This window comes from Hyperoodon ampullatus (assembly GCF_949752795.1).
Source record: "Hyperoodon ampullatus genome assembly, chromosome: 17".
NCBI lineage: Eukaryota > Metazoa > Chordata > Mammalia > Artiodactyla > Ziphiidae > Hyperoodon > Hyperoodon ampullatus.
This window is the reverse complement of record NC_136930.1, coordinates 76,733,122-76,750,211: the sequence shown is the minus strand read 5'-3', so window position 1 is coordinate 76,750,211 and position 17,090 is coordinate 76,733,122. Positions and strand designations below refer to the sequence as shown.

Here is a 17,090-nt window from a genome sequence, read left to right as displayed (position 1 = left end):
CACGCGGGCTCAGTAGTTCTGGCATGCCAGCTCAGTAGTTGTGGCTCGTGGGCTCTAGAGCACAGGCTCAGTAGTTGTGGCGCACGAGCTTAGTTGCTCCGCGTCCTGTGGGATCCCAGACCAGGGATTGAACCCGTGTCCCCTGCATTGGCAGGAAGATTCTTAACCACTGTGCCACCAGGGAAGTCCCACAGACATTATTTTTGATTCTTGAATTGTCTCATCTGTAGTGGGCTGAATGGTGGCCCCAAAATGATGTGCCCACGTCCCAATACCTGCAACCTGTGAGCACGACCTTAACTGGAAAAAGGGTCTTTGCAGGTGTCATTAGGTCAGGGGTCTGGATATGAGGCCCTCCTGGGGCAGACAGCAGGGTCACAGCAATCAGGACAGTGCTGTTTCTGTTTTTGTTAGTCCTTTAGGGTCAGTCCTGTCAGTCCTGTAGGGTCTGCCTCATCTATCGGGGGTTCTAGCACTCATCAGGTGTTATATATCTCTATTTGTGGTTCATCTGAGTCTGACGTTTGGTCATACTGGCCACAGGGCCTGGGGTCTGGGGTCCCTGGGGCTGGCCACGGATGAAACCTCCTGAGTGCATATATGAGAACAGACCCCCTAAGGTGCACCCAGGGCAGAGACACCCAGGAGTGTCCACATGGGGTCAACTCCCTGTGACTTGGGGTGTTTTTGTGTGAGGATGAGGCCGAGCGGCTCACCATTCCGTGCACCGGTCTGGTTGGATCCCGGGGTGGGGGGCAGCTGCCTGCCCCTCCCGGACGATCTGAGTGTGAGCGAGAGAGGAGCGCTCTGCTGTCTGTCCCGCCCAGGAGGCGTCCCCAGGGCCTCAGAGCTCAGGATGGCCAGCCGGGTCTGGGGGAGGGGCACCTTCCTCTCTCACAGCGCCTCTCGCACTCTGTACTGCTTTCCTGCAGCTGCTGCAACAAATCACTAACTTGTGGCTTAAAACAACCAAGAGGTTCCACGGGAGGACCCTTCCTGCCCCTTCCAGCTTCTGCGGGCTTCAGGTGTCCCTGGCTGTGGCCTCATCCCTGCGGTCTCTGCCTCCATCACGTGGCCTCTCTCTGTGTCTGTCCCTCTCCTCTATCTTATAAGGACACCAGACATTGGAGATGGGCCCAGCCTTCCAAATCCAGGACAGCCTCATCTCAAGGTCCTTAACTTAATCCCACCCTCAAAGACCCTTTCTCCAAACAGGGTCACCTTCACAGATTCTGGGGGTTAGGATGTGGACACTTTTTCTGGGGCCACCACTTAGCGCCCAGCACTCAGTTTGTTGACTTCTCCCCACTATTTTGGGGGTCCTGGGGGCCCAGAGGCTTTCTCTCTCCCCGAGTTCAGCAGCACTTCAGGAAGTGTTCGCTGTGTGAATGACCCTGTCACCCCTAGGCTGGTCCTCTCCGTGAGGCAGGGTGGTCAGGTCACAGCCACACCCACAACCTTGGACGGCTTGGAGGGATTCTGATGGCGTCGGCCAAAATGCAAGGCAGAAAACCCTGCAGCACAGCTCAGGAGTTACCTGAACCTTGCCCCTCTCCTGACAGGGCCTGATCCAGAGGCCAGTCCCCTGCTTCTGTGCGCTTCGGAACTCCAGATGCGCAGCAGCAGCCAGTGGGTGAAGAACGCAAGCCTCTGACGCTGTCCGTGGTTCTGACCACCTGAAGCGGCTCTGCTGTGGGGACAGCTGGCCACCAATCATCCCGACCCTGAGGAGAGCATGAGATGGGCCACAGCCACATAGTCACCCCAGGCTGTGGGTACTTGTCAGAGGGTCTCTGGGCAAGGTGAGATCCTGGTGCCCCTTGCCAGCATCTGGGAGTCTGGGCCAGGTCAGTCTGGGAGGAGGGAGGTCAAGGCCAGTGGTCACCACCTCCATGCGGAGGCCGTCCATACTGAAAGGGCCAGGGCCACACGTGGGCACATTCTGCTCTTTCTTCTGCTAATCATGACTGATTGTTATTCTTGTTTGCAAAAATCCTGATACGGTGACACCATCCCACGTGCATTGGGAGGAAGGCAGAGTAGCTCAGAAACGGGGTTAGGGATCTCTGTCCCCCTGGCAACCAAGCCCAGCATGGGGAGAGCAGGGTCTTTGCTCTCTGAGGAGCAGGCCCAGAACTGCATCGCCCAGCGCTGGCCCCAGACTCCTCGGACATTACTCTTTGGACATCTGGCTTCTGCCCCTGTCATGCCCAATCCAGTCCCTACTCACCTGCTATCTTTTGTTGCATAACAAATTACCCCCAAACCTAGGGGCTTAAAACAACACCGTTCACGCTCTCGAAGTGTCTGTGGGTCAGGAACCCAGGTGCTGGGACCTCGGGCTCACATTCTCTCACGAGATTGCTGTCAAGCTGTCGGCTGGGGCTGTGATCTCATCTGAGGGCTCAGCTGGGTGTGTGTGTGGGTCCACTTCCAAGCTCCCTTGGGTGGTTGTTTGCAGGCCTCGGTCCCTCTTTACAGGGTTGCCTTCGAACACGGCAGCGGGCTTCCCCCAGGGTGAGCAGTCTGAGAGAACGAGAGGCAGAGGCTGCATCAGAAGCCACGGTCTTAATAATCCGACCTCGGAAGTGACATCCTGTCACCTGTGCCACACTGTTTTCACTACAGGTGAGTCCAGCCATGCTCAAGGAGAGGGGATGATTCCCTGGCGGTCCGGTGGTTAAAACTCCGCGTTCTCGCTGCCGAGGGCCCAGGTTTGATCCCTGGTTGGGGAACTAAGATCCCACAAGCCGTGTGGAGTGGCAATAAAATAAAATAAAATAAAAAAGGGATGCACCAGGACAAGAATACCAGGGGGTCTCTGGGGGCTCTGAGAGCCCGCCCCACACACCACCTGCCCCAGATGTTGGCGTGGGCTGCCCTGCCTTAGGTCTGGCAGGGATCTTCCACGTATCTGGACAGATCTTTGCACAGAACTAGAGGTTCCTAGTCTGGGAGCGAGTTGGCCGTGATCAGCAGGGACCCCCCTCCCCGCCACCCAAGTGACACCCACATCCACCCTATACCTGCACAGGGAGTCAGAATCCAGCTGACCAAAAGGGGTAGAGGCTGGCCTTGTGGCAGGGCACCCAGGATATCTGCCCTGCCTCCAGTCCCATGGGGAGGGCCGTGTGTTAACTCTGAAATGCATGTGTCAGTTCTGACAAGGATGACTGGCTCTGGACTCTGCCCGGCCTCAAGCCTTGCCTGGCCCCAGAGCTTTTAGGGCAAAATCCAGCCCTTTTCTGTACTGTGGCCTGAGCCATCCCCACCACCCTCCTCCCCTCCCCCCTCCCCCAAACACTCCTGCTCGCTCTTACCTGGGAGCTTGCCAGCTCTCCTCCTCCAAGCTCACCGGCTCCATCAGAGAGGCCTTGTCCACACCCCCAGGGCTCTCTCTTTACTGCTCATCCCATTCTGTAGCCCCTGTCAAGTTGCCCAGCTGTCCCCTGCTTGCCTTCCCTCTCGCTGGCACGCGCCTTGGGCCAGGTGCACGGCGAGCTCTCTCCCTGTGGGTCTCGTGTAACCCTCACACACTTTCACGTGGTTACGAGCAACACCCTCATTTTACAGACGAAGGAACTGAGGCTCACGGGGGGCACGCAGCATACCTGAAGCCACACACCAGTGGGTGGTCCCGGGCTGTCTGCATAAATATTTGTTGGACGAATGAGGGCAGGACTGAAGGAACGACCCCAGCACTTGCAGGGTAGCTTTCATTTACTCAGCACCCAGCAGAGACCAGTGCCCAGCAGAGACCGATTCCAGGCACAGGGGACGGCAGATGCAAAAGCGCAGCACGACTAACGCCTGGTGGGACCGGAAGACGAGAGACAAAGCTGAGAACCTGGCCAGAGCAGGCAGCGGAGGACCTTGAATGCCCAGACCAGGATTTGGGACTCGCTCTCTTGAGTGTGGGCGTGGCTGAAGGCAGCAGTCCCTGGGGCTGCGGCTGCTGGTGGGGTCTTCACAGGTGCTCCGGGGAGGAGAAGAGCCTCGAACAATCGAGACCGTGATGGGGCTGGGGAGCGGAGGGCCCAAGGGCTGTGAACGGGGCCCTGTGCTAGCACCTGCCACCCGTTACTCCCTCCCTCCCTCTCTGCGTCTTTGTGCCGTGTCGTTTCCTTTCGCAGTAAACGTTCTTTTTCCGAGAAATTCCAAGGGGATCTCAGCCAAGCAGAGGGGGAAGGGATCCAGCCCACGCCTGGGGAGGGGACGTAGAGGTGGAGGGAGTGCCCGGGAACGGGCGGAGGGAGCCCGAGCCGGAGAGGGCGGGCGCGCTGGCGAGCGGGGCGCCGGCTGGCCGTGGTGGGGGGGCGCCCAGGACGGCCCGGGACGGTGACCCGGCGCTGGCCCTGAGCCCCAGACGCCCCAGTCCGGGAGTCTCCAGCCTCCCCCGCCCCCCCGCGCGGCCCCCGCCCCGGCTCCGCCCCGCCCCTCGCGCGGGGTCCGTGTCTGCGGCTGCGTTCCCCGAAAGACAAGGCTGCACCCGGGTTCCCGTCCACAGGGAGACCGAAGGGCACCTCTTCCCGCGCCGCCCGCGCTGCCCGGAGCCCCGGAGTCGCGACACCCCAGGGATGTGAGTGCGCCCCCGACCTGAGGCCCGCGCTCCACGCTTAGATCCGCGGTGACAGCTGAGGCTCGCACGGGGAGACGAGGGGAGGAGGCTCGGCGCCGGGTTCCCGGTCCCCCCGCCCGGGGTGGGGTGGGGGCGAGGCGCTCGCCCTTCCCCCCATTGGCAGGTACTGTCCACTCGCATCTTGTCCTGCCCTTTCCTCTCCGGACGCACCTATCGCTCCCCAGGGATAAGACGCGCCTCCCGACCCACCCTCCTACCCACAGGTGCGGAGCGCGTGGTGCGGGCCTTTGGAGCTGTCACCCCGCCGGAGAGGGCAGACCTATTTTCCCCGGAGGGGATGCAGTGATGGTGGATGCTCTGGGGGATGGGCTGGGGGTGGGGCTTTGGGAGCTCCCGGACGACCCCCGGCCCTGGATTCTGGGGAGGAGGTTGCGTTAGGATGCCAGAAAAGGGGAGGGTCCTTCGAGCTGCGCCGGGACTTGGTCTCCTGATCGAGGCTTCTCCCTGCCAGGCCTGTGCCCCAGACGACCCCAGCCTGCAGCCCCCGCGCCGTCCTGAGGCCCGCCTGGAGCATGTTGCCTGCGGCCATGAAGGGCCTCGGCCTGGTGCTGCTGGCCGCTCTGCTGTACTCTGGCCCCGGTGAGTCTGGGGGCGGCTGGCGGGGGTAGGCCAGGTCGCCTGAGAGCCTGTACGAGGCAGCTCCGGAGAGAACCAGGTGTGGGGCGGCCATTCTCTGACGATGCCCATCAGACCCACGCCCCCTCCCGAATCCAGCGACCCCAGCCCAGCCCTCGCCTGTGTGGCCCCTGCTGGCGCTGCCCCAGCTCCTGCCGCGCGGGTCTCTCCTGGCTCCTGAGGGCATGGGTCCTTTTCCTCCGGCGCCTTGGTCCAGCGGCTGGTCCTGCACGGATGCTCCTGGCTTAGTGCCGGGTTGCTTGTGCCCCATCTCTTCTCAGAGCCCCACCTGGCCTCCCATCAAGTCCTGTTTGGTTCTTCCTCCACTGGAACCAACTAGATTCTGGGGGGATGTATGTGAGGGGGGTAGGAGTGTGCAGGAGGGCACCATAGGTGTGATACTTGTGGCTCTGTGTGCACGCACCGTGCACGTGTGTGGGGGTGCATAGGGGCTTCCGGAGTCCCAGTGGTGGCACCCTCACCCAACCCTGCCCAAAGGAACACAGGTCCTCCCAGCCTGTCCTCCGGGTGCTAGTTTGGCCTGGGCACTCCTGGTCAAGGAGTGCCCGGCCTCCTACAGCTGCATGGTTCTCCTAGGACATGCAGCAAGGCAGGTGGGGAGGATGCAGGGGGCTGGCTGGCTTGGACCCCGGTTCCTCTGGTCATCCTCCTCTCTGTGCCCTGCCCAGCTCATGGCCTGTGGTGCCAGGACTGCACGCTGACCACCAACTCCAGTCATTGCACCCCGAAGCAGTGCCAGCCGTCAGACACGGTGTGCGCCAGTGTCCGGATCACAGATCCCAGTAGCAGTAAGTCAGGTTCCAGCCTGGGGTGGGGAGGGGTCGGCGGTGTCATCAGAGTCCCTCTGGCCTCGGACAAGAGCACGGGTCTGGGGGCAGGGCACTGCCCTGCTGTGTGACAGTCAGCAGGTGCCTGACCCTCTCTGGCCCTTCTGTGGCCCTTTTCATGTAGCTGGGGACAGCGTGGGTGGATTGAAGCCTCAGTTCTGTTGTTCTGGGGTCCTGAACTGACCTGGAGGGTCCCTGGCTTGGGCCCTGGGCTCAAGGCAGAAAGGGCCCTGTGGGGCTCGAATCCCAGGCTCCCCTCCCTCTTCCCCAGGCAGGAAGGATCATTCTGTGAACAAGATGTGTGCCTCGTCCTGTGACTTCGTGAAGCGGCACTTTTTCTCAGACTATCTGATGGGCTTCATTAACTCTGGGATCTTAAAAGTAGATGTGGACTGCTGTGAGAAGGATTTGTGCAACGGGGTGGCTCTGGCGGGGCGCAGCTCCTGGGCCCTGGCTGGGGGACTCCTGCTCAGCCTGGGACCCACCCTCCTCTGGGCTGGGCCCTGAGGTCCCCTCCCTCCCGCAGAGCTTCTGAACTCGTCCTGCCAGACCTGAGCCTGTGGCTGCCCCCTCCCCAGCCTGGCCTGGCTGAAGCTGGGGGCAGCCTTGGCCTGCTCCACAGTCTGTGGCCCCCGCCCCTCCCTGTCTCCCCACCAGCTCCAAGTCCCAGCCAGCAGGACATCTCCAGGAATCAGGCGTCCAGCAGGAGGCTGGGACCCCGGGCCTCGGAGGGGAAGCCTGGCTGTGAGGGCATCCTCTACGGAGAAGTAAAGTCACTTCTGAGTCCAGAGACCCGGGCCCGCACCTGGGTGGGGATTTTGTGGGGGGCAGGGGGTCCTGGCAGAGAAGGGGCAGGGGGCGAGGGCGGGGAGGTCAGCGTTCGTCCCCTGGGGGCTGTGGTGTGGAGCTGCCAGGGGACCGCGGGCCTGGTGAAGTTTGGGAACAGCCTGAGGGGCGGTGAGGGTTGAGATGAGCAAAGTCACAGGGTGGGCCTGAGGGCGAGGCCTTGCAATGGTGTGTGCCCACACCAGGGACGGGGCCGTGCCCAGACTCACACCTACGCCCGCAGAGGGCACACTCGTCACCCACACCACGCTCTCACGTCGTCACGTGCTCGTGCCCACAGGTGCCCCGCACACCCCCACTGACGCGTTCGCGTCACAGCAGCCCCTGAACTGGTGTGCCCCAGCGCAGGCAGGTCCACACAGGTCCACGTGTGCGTGCGCACGGGAACATACAGACACGCCCGTGTGTAGGTCTCCAGTGCTCTCTCCCCGCTGGGTGGTGATCAGCTGCCCTGAGAGCTGTCGGGGCCCCTTCAGGCTCACGCGTGGACCTCGAGGGCCCAGACCCAGAAGCAGGCACACTCCCTGCCTCCACCCTGAGCTGGGCGCCGCCGTGGGTAGGGTCTTGAAGGCCAGTCCCCTGACCAGGGGATGGGATGGCACAGATGGCCTGGGTGCTTCCCGTGGGAGGATGCTGGCCGTGGAGGTCAGCCTGAGGCTTCTGCTGCTTTTCCTGGCCCTTCCTGCTCCAGCAGTGGGCCCTCTGTTAGTCCCTGCACCCCTGAGTCCAGCCCAGCCTCCACACCCACTGGCCACGCGGCTTGTCTTGTGGCCTAGGCTCACCACGGGACGCTCGGCGGCCACTCCAGGCTTTCTTGGCCAGTTCCTCTTCATCCCTCTGTGACGGACCCAGCCCGAGGTCACTCGTGGGTCCTGGACTCCCTGGAATGAACCATAGTTCCTCTCAGAGCCGGCCTTGGCATTCCTCCCCGGGCTGCTCTTCTGGGGTGATGGAGAGGGGTCTGGAGGTCCTGGGCGAGTGAGCCAGCGGGGAGAGTGGGGCCACTGGAGACCGGTATCACCTTCCTGCTGGTGGAAATGGCCGAGGGGCTTGTGGGAGGGTCATCTCCCACTCCGTTTTAAGTTTGCTCTGCGATGTACCCCCCCACCCCCTGCCCCAACCTCAGTAAAGCGTGCTATCCACAGTGTGCGTCTGCTGCTTTTGGACCGTGGGGACCGGGCACTGCTGGCGGGTGACCTGGAAGACCCGTGCAGAGAACCTTGGGGATTCGGAGGAGGCCGGGAGCCAGGAGATCTGGAGCAATGGGAGGCCTGGAGGTTCTGGGAGGACGTGCACGGGCCACCCCAGGGGCACAGGGTTCAAACCAACTTTTACGTCAGTCTTTGCTACATTTGTTATTTGAGGGAAGTGTTTAAAACACAAAAAGGCGTGAAATTCTCCCAGGTCTTTTAAGATACACGATTAGGATTGGACGGAGGGGCTTACGGCAGCATGGCCCAGGTAACCCGGCCTCGACACCTCAGCTCCCGTTTCCAAGCAGCCAGAGCTGAGTGTGTGCCCCGGCCTTCGCGAGCTGTTGCAGAAGGATCGAGGCCCACAGTCCGTGCGACGTGCTCGGCACCTAGGCACACGCATAGCGCTGATAAGCCAGGGTGCCATGGCCTCCTTTTCTGAACCATTCATCAAGGACACTTTCCTGGGTCAGGACGTCTAGACGGACCTTTCAGTGTCAGCTGCTGAGTATCTTTTGGACCAGGACTCATTCAGCTTCCCCTTGCCCGTGGGCGCGGAGGTCCCTTCAGTGGTTTTCGTCAGCAGTACTGCCGTGACCGTCCTAGTCTTCCTATCATTATGGGGTCAGGCAATTATTTGTCACATCGATTCTGAGACAGGGGCAGCTGAGCCAGAGAGGACATAGACTTAACAACAAAATAGGTGCTCAGAAAAGGCCGTGTTGGGCTTCCCTGGTAGCGCAGTGGTTAAGAATCCGCCTGCCAATGCAAGGGACGCGGGTTCGAGCCCTGGTCCAGGATGATCCCACATGCCGCGGAGCAACTAAGCCCGTGCGCCACAGCCACCAAGCCCGTGCCCCTAGAGCCCGTGCTCCGCAACAAGAGAAGCCACCGCAATAAAAAGCCTGCTCGCTGTAGCGAAGAGTAGCCCCCGCTCGCCGCAGCTAGAGAAAGCCTGTGCAGCAACAAAGACCCAATGCAGCCAAAAATAAATTAAAAAAAAAAATGGCCGTGTCAAGTTGTAGTCACACCAGCTCCATCCACATCACTCCCAGAGGGTGTTATTCAGCTTTAGGACTTTTTGCCAGTCTGGCCAGTAGAATCTTACCCTGAGTGCTACTTAAGAAGTGATTAATGAGGTTAGATGTCCCAAGTGTTTGTCAGCCACTTGTGTTTCTTCTGTGATTGTCCAATGGCATCCTTAGCCCATCCTTCTATTGTGGCGTTTGTCTTTCCTTATGATTTGCAAGACCCCTTTGTGTGTTACGGAAACAGTCTTTCCCATGGTGTATGTTTTGCAAATATTTCCTTGTGTCTTTGTTTTTGGTGTGTCACTGTACGTATGCATGTTCTCGAGTTTCATGTGGTCAAATCTAATTGTTCTTTTATGGTTTCTGAGTTTCAGGTCTTAGGAGAACGTCCTCCACCCTTATCTGAGGAAAACAGTCTCTGTATTTTCTTCGAATATTGTTACAGATTTGGCCACCACATTCAGGTATCCAGTCCACCTGGAATTCATTATGTGGCAGAAGGCAGGGACCTCTTCCAAACACGTGGCCAGTTTTTCTCAATGCCATTTGTTAAACGACCCGTCTTTCCCTGGTGACTTAAGCACCACCTTGATAACAGGAGGCATTTCTACACAGGTGTGTGTGATTCAGGCCTGCCACCCTTGGGGACACCCTCCCTGCTTTGGGTCTCACCCAGCTGCTTGACTCCAGCCAAATTTCAGCAGCTGATGAGGTGAGAACCCATCTTGCTCTCTTTCAATTTAAAAAATTTTTTTAAAAAATTATTTATTTGTTTATTTTTGGCTGTGTTGGGTCTTTGTTGCTGTGTGTGGGCTTTCTCTAGCTGCGGTGAGCGGGGGCTACTCTTCGCTGCAGCGCGTAGGCTTCTCATTGCAGTGGCGTCTCTTCTTGTGGAGCACAGGCTCTAGGTGCACGGGCTTCAGTAGTTGCAGCACACAGGCTCAGTAGTTGTGGCGCATGGGCTTAGTTGCTCTGCGGTATGTGGGGTCTTCCGGGACCAGGGATCGAACCCGTGTCCCCTGCAATGGCAGGTGGATTCTCAACCACTGCGCCACCAGGGAAGCCCTGCTCTTCTTTTTAAAAGACTCTTGCCACTTCTCACAGCTTTTTCTTACCTATGAATTTTAGAACCCACTTGTCTAGTTCCAGAACAACACTCCCAGGGTTTTGACTGGACTTTTACTCATTTGGGTACGAAGTTGGGGAAGGAAGAGGTCTTCACTGTTGGAAGTCTTCCCACTCAGAAACTCCATGGATCTCACCATTTGTTCGGTCCCTCCATACAAGTTCATCATTTTCTTCGTGTAGCTCTTGTATCTTCCTTGATATATTTATTGCTAAGTAATCTATAGTTTCTGTGGCGTCGTAAGTGGGATTGATCCCCTCCCCTTTTCATTTACGGTCATTTTTGGTGTGGTGAGCTGATGTTTTTCATTTTCTTTGTGACGTTCATTCCAGAAGTACCTGCCCCCACTGGGCCCCCATTTCAGTAGGATGACAAGGTAAGGGGTTGAGGGGTCCACAGGGGCTCTCAGATGGTTGGCCTCCATGTTTCCAAAATCCTCAACCCCTTGTGACACGGGCCTCTCTGAGAAAGATGTCAAGACGGAGCGAGTCTAAGGAGAAGCCCTTCAAAACACTTCCAGATGCGGTGTTGGGGGAAACTCCCCAAGGTGAGGAAGTGGTGCCCCTGGGCGGAGGGGCTTGGAAGGAGCGGAGGGTGGGGTGGGTCCCAGAGAGAAGCTCCTGAAGGGTGATGCCTCAGAGCGGGATGGGCGAGAGCAGCTGCAGGTGGGCCACAGACAGCCCCACGCCTGCCATTTGGGCGAGTGCTGGGACTGAAGCCTGGAGACAAGGTGGGGGTGATTTGTGCAGCCGTGTGCCTTGGTGGGTACGTGAGGACCAGATGGACTGAGGGGCATTGTAGCAGATGCATCCTCCACTCCTGACTGGACACAGCCCTGGGAAAGAAGACGTGGCCAAGACAGTTGGGTCTCTGCCACCTGGTAGAATGGATCTCAAGAGAGAAATCATTACAGAAAGATTAAAATTATGCCCCTTGTTTGCCTGAGGTTGGGGCTGTGTTCACACACTCCAGTGTATCAGCAAGAGCCCCCCTGAGTCCGAGGGGCCTCAGACGGGACTCTGTTGGGAGGATGCGGGGAGCTGCTCCTGGCGGCAGAGCTGGCGGGCTGGGCATCGCCCCTCAGCCCCTATGGTGCTCTCTGGGGGTGTCGCCTGGATGCATCTCCCTGGCAGAACTAAGGTCATACAGCGACACCCTAGGGGCCTGGAGGCTGCAGAATGAGGTTTCTGAATCCCAGAAAAGTGGGGTTCACAGTGCAGGGACTATCAACTTGGTGCAGAGGGTGTTGGGATGGTTTGGGGCAGCCACGTACAGCACAGCAACTAGAGCAGGGGAGGCGACTCATTTTCCAATGCGTATGTCCCTAAATTCTATTACCATCAGAATCCCTTAAATTTTCAAGGCATACTATCGGATAATCTGCAAGTGAAGATCATTTTGACTGTGCTTTCCCAATATTTTTATTGCTTATTTAATTTTGGTTTCTATTGCTTTAGGTGGGACCTGCAAAGCATGGTTGAATAACGACAGTGATCCAGGGCCTCTGTGTTAATGGAAGGTCTTTCCTGTTGTACCTTGAATTGAGATTTGCTTTTGGACTTGAAAATCAGTCTTTATTCAGCTCATATTCTTTTACTTATTTGTATTTCAGTTAGATTTTTTTATTAGGAATGGCTGATTAATTTAAAAGAAATACCCTTCACCATCTGTTGATGGAACCGCATGTTTCCTCATTTAATTAGTAGTTAATACAGTGGGTTCTCTCGTTCCATGTCCTGATGGTGCTTGTGACACAAACAAACCCCGGTAGGTCACGGCGTAGTGTTCTTTTAAACCACTGCCAGATTGAAATCGCCAACATTTGCATCGTGTGACAGTTGCATCAGATTCAGGATTGAGATTTGTCACTGGTTTGCCTTTGAACCTCTTTGTCGGAGGTAAGCTCAGGATTTTGGTAGCCTCACAGAACAGACAGGCCATTTCCCACCACCCACGCTCTGCAGCAGTCTGCTACTGGGGGTCTGTGGGGTTCATCTTCTCCAGCGCCCCCTCGCTGGAGCTGGGGGGCCTCTGGCGCTGGCCCAGGGGAGTTGCAGGATGGCCCGTGCTCTGAGCCCCTCCCTCACTCCCTGCCTGCTGGGCCTGTCCCTCTCAGAGCATCTGTCCATCTCCTCCTCACTTGCACCTGATAGCGGTCTTATTATGCCCACTCCACACCTAGGAAGCAGACTTGGAAGAGGTTAAGATGCTGACATACCAAAATCTTCACTGGATCCACAGGAAATGCCTGGATTCAGGTGTCTCTTCTGGCACCTACTTGCTGTGTGATTTTGGCCAAGTTCTGCTTCCCCTCTGAGCCTGTTTCTGTGTCTGTGAGGTGGGGACACACCCAGCTCACAGGGGGGGTTGCACGCGGAGGAGGGGCTGAGCCTAGAAGCCAGGCCTCTGGCCCCTTTCGTTCCGGCTGGCAGAACGCCAGTGGTGGAAGTGTGGGGACGTGGGAGGATGAGCACCCCCCTCAGTTCCCTCCTTACGGCTGGAGACTTCCCCGACCCCTCCCCTGTTCCGTCCAAGCCCCTTCCAGACTTCAGGGCTCTTAGGCAAGGCCCTCCTGGTACACCTTCCCTGACGGCATCTCCCCCACCCTCCCCCCCTGGCCTGTTCTCCCAGTCCCCTGAGGATGCCCCTGATCCGGTTTCAATCTCGTCTCTCTCCCACCCCTCCTGCCCCCTGCCCGTGTCTCCTTCTCCTTCCTGGGGTCCCAGGGGACAGCTGGCAGTGCAGCCCTGCACACGGCACGTGTTGGTAAGTGTCGGTGAAATGCGTTGAGCTGGACAGAACCCCCAGCTCCCCCTGCTCCCCCTGCTTCTTCATGCTCTACGGCAGAGACTTTTATGTGTCTCAGGTACCTCTCACCTTCACCCCCCAGTGCAAAGGTCCAAAGGTCCTTGAGTTTTAGGCAGCTAGTGGGAGGAGAGTGGTAACTCCCCCTCCCCCCTCCCCCCAGGCAGGTAAGGAAGCAAGGTAGGTGCAGGAAACCCCTCTCCAACCTGTGAGCTTCCCAGACCGTGGCTCTGGGCACCAGTTCTGAAACCCCAGCAGAATTCCTTCAGGTGAGGGTTCCAATGCGGATGCCCAGACCCTGTGCACAGAAATCCCTATTTCAAGTGCCCCAGGAATGTGCACCATCCACACCCCCACGATAAGGAGCTGGCACCCACTGGAAGAGCTAAGAGGAGGAGCTGAGCGTTTCATGTGCTTATTTATTCATTGCAGTACTTTTGGGGAGCCAGGTGCTGGGCTCTAGGCCTTGGGGAAGGAGCAGGGAGCAAGATAAGCGAGATGGCCCGGGGCCTGCCTCTGCGGAGGATGTCAGGGGCGTCCTGAGAGTGAGGCCCCAGGGCTTCCTTACCCTTCCTGGAGGGGCAGCAGGGGGCAGGGAGGAGCGATGGGACCCCAGTCCTGGGATTAGGTGAGGGGCTCCTTCATAGCTAATACATTCACGTCAGTAACACAGGTGAGCAATGTGCCCCCTCCCCCGCCTGCCTGCCCAGCGGTCCTCTGGGTCCATTCAAGGTGTCTTTATGCAAATACAGGGTCCTCTTCTCCTTGTGTTTTCACGCCTCTGATATGTCACCCCGAGGAGCCGTGCAGGTGTCTCTGGGGGAGAGGGAGCCCCCCGTTCCTTCTCACAATGCACTGCGTCCCGGACAGACCCCAGCTCCGTGCCGTGCCTTCGGCCTCCACTCACGCTCGTGGAGGCTGCCCCTCGTGTGCTCTTGTCCCAACGCCATGATGCGTCACCAGCAGGCGTCTCTGGGGAACCAACCCCAGGGTTGGCCTTGCTGGGCCTTCGTCACTGACGGGTGTGGCCGTCCTTCCTGCCTGAGGGATGGTGCCAGCCCCAGTCCCACCAGCTGGACCTGTAGTTGAGGGCAGAGTTCATACTTCCAGGGTCTTCACTCATCCATTCTCTCTGCTGCTGGTTTACGCCTTTGTCCCCAAGACATACAAAGAGGACCAGTCACAGTGAAGTGATCCGAGTGAGGAGAGGGAGCCCCAGAGCTCGATCTGGATCTTTCTCGATTCACCACCAGCCGAGACCATCTTTGAGAGTTGGTAACTTTGTGGAATGAATGAGTAAAATAAAAAATGAGTGAATGAGGGATGAAGAGTGATAGTCGGATGAGTCAAGAATTGTGAACTGATGAGAAGAGCGCTTCTTGAATGTGCCTGTGGAGCGGCCGTGTGTGGCAGGACGAGTGTCTCCTGGGGCTGCAGCCCCCAGGCCCAGCCTCCCTACCAGTCCCGCTGCCCTGATCTCCCTGGGCTGAGAGGAAAACATGGGGGTCCCTGCTCCATCCCTCCAGAGCACAGGGGCCTCATTCCCTAACTTGGGACCCTGGGCTAGCATATGGCTCCAGCTAGGCAACAAGACAGACAGACTTCAAGATGGACAGAAGGACAGGCGTTTACCTTCCTGAGTTGACATGGGATCTTGATCCAGGAGAGGCCTCAAAGGGGAGGGCTGGTCCATCCGAGGGAACACAGCTGGGAAGAAGACTTAAAGATTAGCTAATCAGAAATCAAGTGATCCTCTGGTGACTGTCCCCCAGTGTTCCCTGCAGTAATCACCATGGTTACCATGCCTCCAAATCCCCCGAGTCTTTTTGCAGAGCCCTCCTGCTGAAGCCAAGCATTCCATTTCTACTTTGGGGAGGTTTGCCAGGGCCAAGGAGAGTCCTCAGACCTGCAAAGACATGCGGCAACATCAGGGAGCCTGCACACGGGGGAGAGGTCCAGCTTCCGCAGTTACCAGGGAGATGTGGATCTCAGACGCAGAGTTGTAGCCCTCAGGTTACCAGAGGCTCAGCCTGACAACGTCCCTGAGGAAGCCCACGTTCACCGCCCGGGTCTCTTGCACCTCGCAGGTTGGAGACTCTCTAGAACAGCTGCCAGGAAAAACAGCCTGTCGTATTCTTGGAGTTGAATATTCTGCTTCCCATAACCAAGCCATCTCCTTCTGGCACATCACCCAGTGAAACATCTCGATCGTGTGTACCAGGAGAATGTGTATGGTCGCACTGTTCACAAGAGCAGAAATGCTGAAGCACCCCAAATGCCCACCAACAGGAAAGTGGGTTGATGAGGTGTGATGGGGTTTTATACAGCGGCTGCTACAAATGAGCGAGTGTCACAAAACGACATGCACCCACGTTAGCAACGTGAGTTCGAGTAGATAAGTCCCAGTAGATCACATAAAGCTGATATGCATACATACATTACTTTATACTGTTGTTTTATATAGATGTGATAGAAAATATTGCTTTATAGATAATAAAACTCTATATCATCTATCATTTATCCATCTTTATCATCATCATTATTTTCTATCTAACTATGTATCTATCCATCATCATCATTATCTATCTACCTATCATCTCTCTATCTATCTATCTAATATCCATCTGGAGAGCATAAGAAGAGTCAGCTCAAGATTCCAGAATCTGATGCTGCTGCCCTAGGATGGGGAGGTGGGGGCACATAGGGGGCCTTAGGGTATTGAGAAGGGTCCCACAGGGTGCAGTAAGTTATCATCAAAGTGTTAGTCTTCCAGTTGGTTGGTGAGTTCATGGAAGGTTGTTATATTATTAAGAAGAAAGGAACGAGGGCCGTGTAAGGGACCAACGATGAGTGGGTACCACAGACCAAAGACCATGAGTAAAATTCGATTTTATGCACCTGAAGTATCAGAAATACTCCCAAATGGGAGAAAACAGAGCATCCCCCTCAACACTTGTGTCTGTGTACTGCACCTCACACTTTGAACACGTGAACCCGAGAACAGCTACAGGAAGGCTCTTCTGGACTTGCCTGCTCTGGGCAGGAGGAGGGCAGGGTTTCAGGGGCCCTGGGCCTGCAGAGGTTCAAGGGTAGAGGCGGGGATGGGAGAAGGGACCCTGAACTGAGGCAGCAGGGACCACCGATATGAGGGCAGCTGACCTCGGAGATGGGATCTGGGGACATATATGCCCGCGTTCCCCCTGAGGTGATGCTTGCTTTAGGAGTTTCCAGGGGCTGCCGTAACAAAGCACCACAAATGAGGTGGCTTGAAGCAACAGAAATCCCCCCACAGTTCTGGAGGCCAGAATCTGAAATCAAGGTGTGCCAGGGCCGTGTTCCCTTTGAGGCTTTCAGGGAGGATCCTTCCTGCATCTTCTAGCTTCTGGGGGGATCCTGGCTGTCCTTGGTTGGTGGCTACATCACTTCGATCTCTGCTTCATCTTCACATGGCCCTCCCTGTGTCTGTGCCCCCTTCCTCTGTCTCTTATAAAGACACTCTCATCAGATTTAGGATCTGCCCTAATCCAGTATGGGCCCACCTCAATCTTTACCTTAACTGCAAAGATCCTGTTTCCAACTTAGGTCACATTCTGAGGTTACTTTTGGGGACCCCATGTGCCGGTTCTGAGCTGTGTCCTGTGCGCTCTGACTCAACCCTCGACTTCACACCTGGAATCAGGCTGCGTCTGCTCCTGCTAATCCAGGGGGCTGTGCACCTGCCTGTGGGGACCAGGAGGATGGGCAGCCAGGAGAGGGTGGCCCTCAGGAGTAGCCGAGGGCTCCAGGGAACTTCAGAAAGTTCAGATTTCTGTGGCTGTGAAGCACTTGGTGGTTGAAGGGAACGTGTCCTGGAGACACGCCTGGCGTTGAAGCCACAAAGCGAGTTTTACACTGTCCTGTGTTTCTGTGATGCGGACGGAGCGGCCTTTGTACAGTGAGTCCAGCGGGCTGCACCCGCAGGATGCTCCTTATTTGTGAAACTGACGT

The 17,090-nt window shown here is 57.3% G+C and overlaps 1 protein-coding gene across 1 annotated transcript; it reads left to right on the top strand.

Moving 5' to 3' along the window:
- Positions 1-5,151: 5,151 nt before the first annotated feature.
- LY6H (lymphocyte antigen 6 family member H) lies at positions 5,152-6,609 on the top strand (the record flags this gene model as incomplete). Its single annotated transcript, XM_079722273.1, has 3 exons — positions 5,152-5,218; positions 5,944-6,063; positions 6,374-6,609. 3 exons carry the CDS (start codon positions 5,152-5,154, stop codon positions 6,607-6,609), a joined length of 423 nt encoding a protein of 140 aa, XP_079578399.1.
- Positions 6,610-17,090: the final 10,481 nt, after the last annotated feature.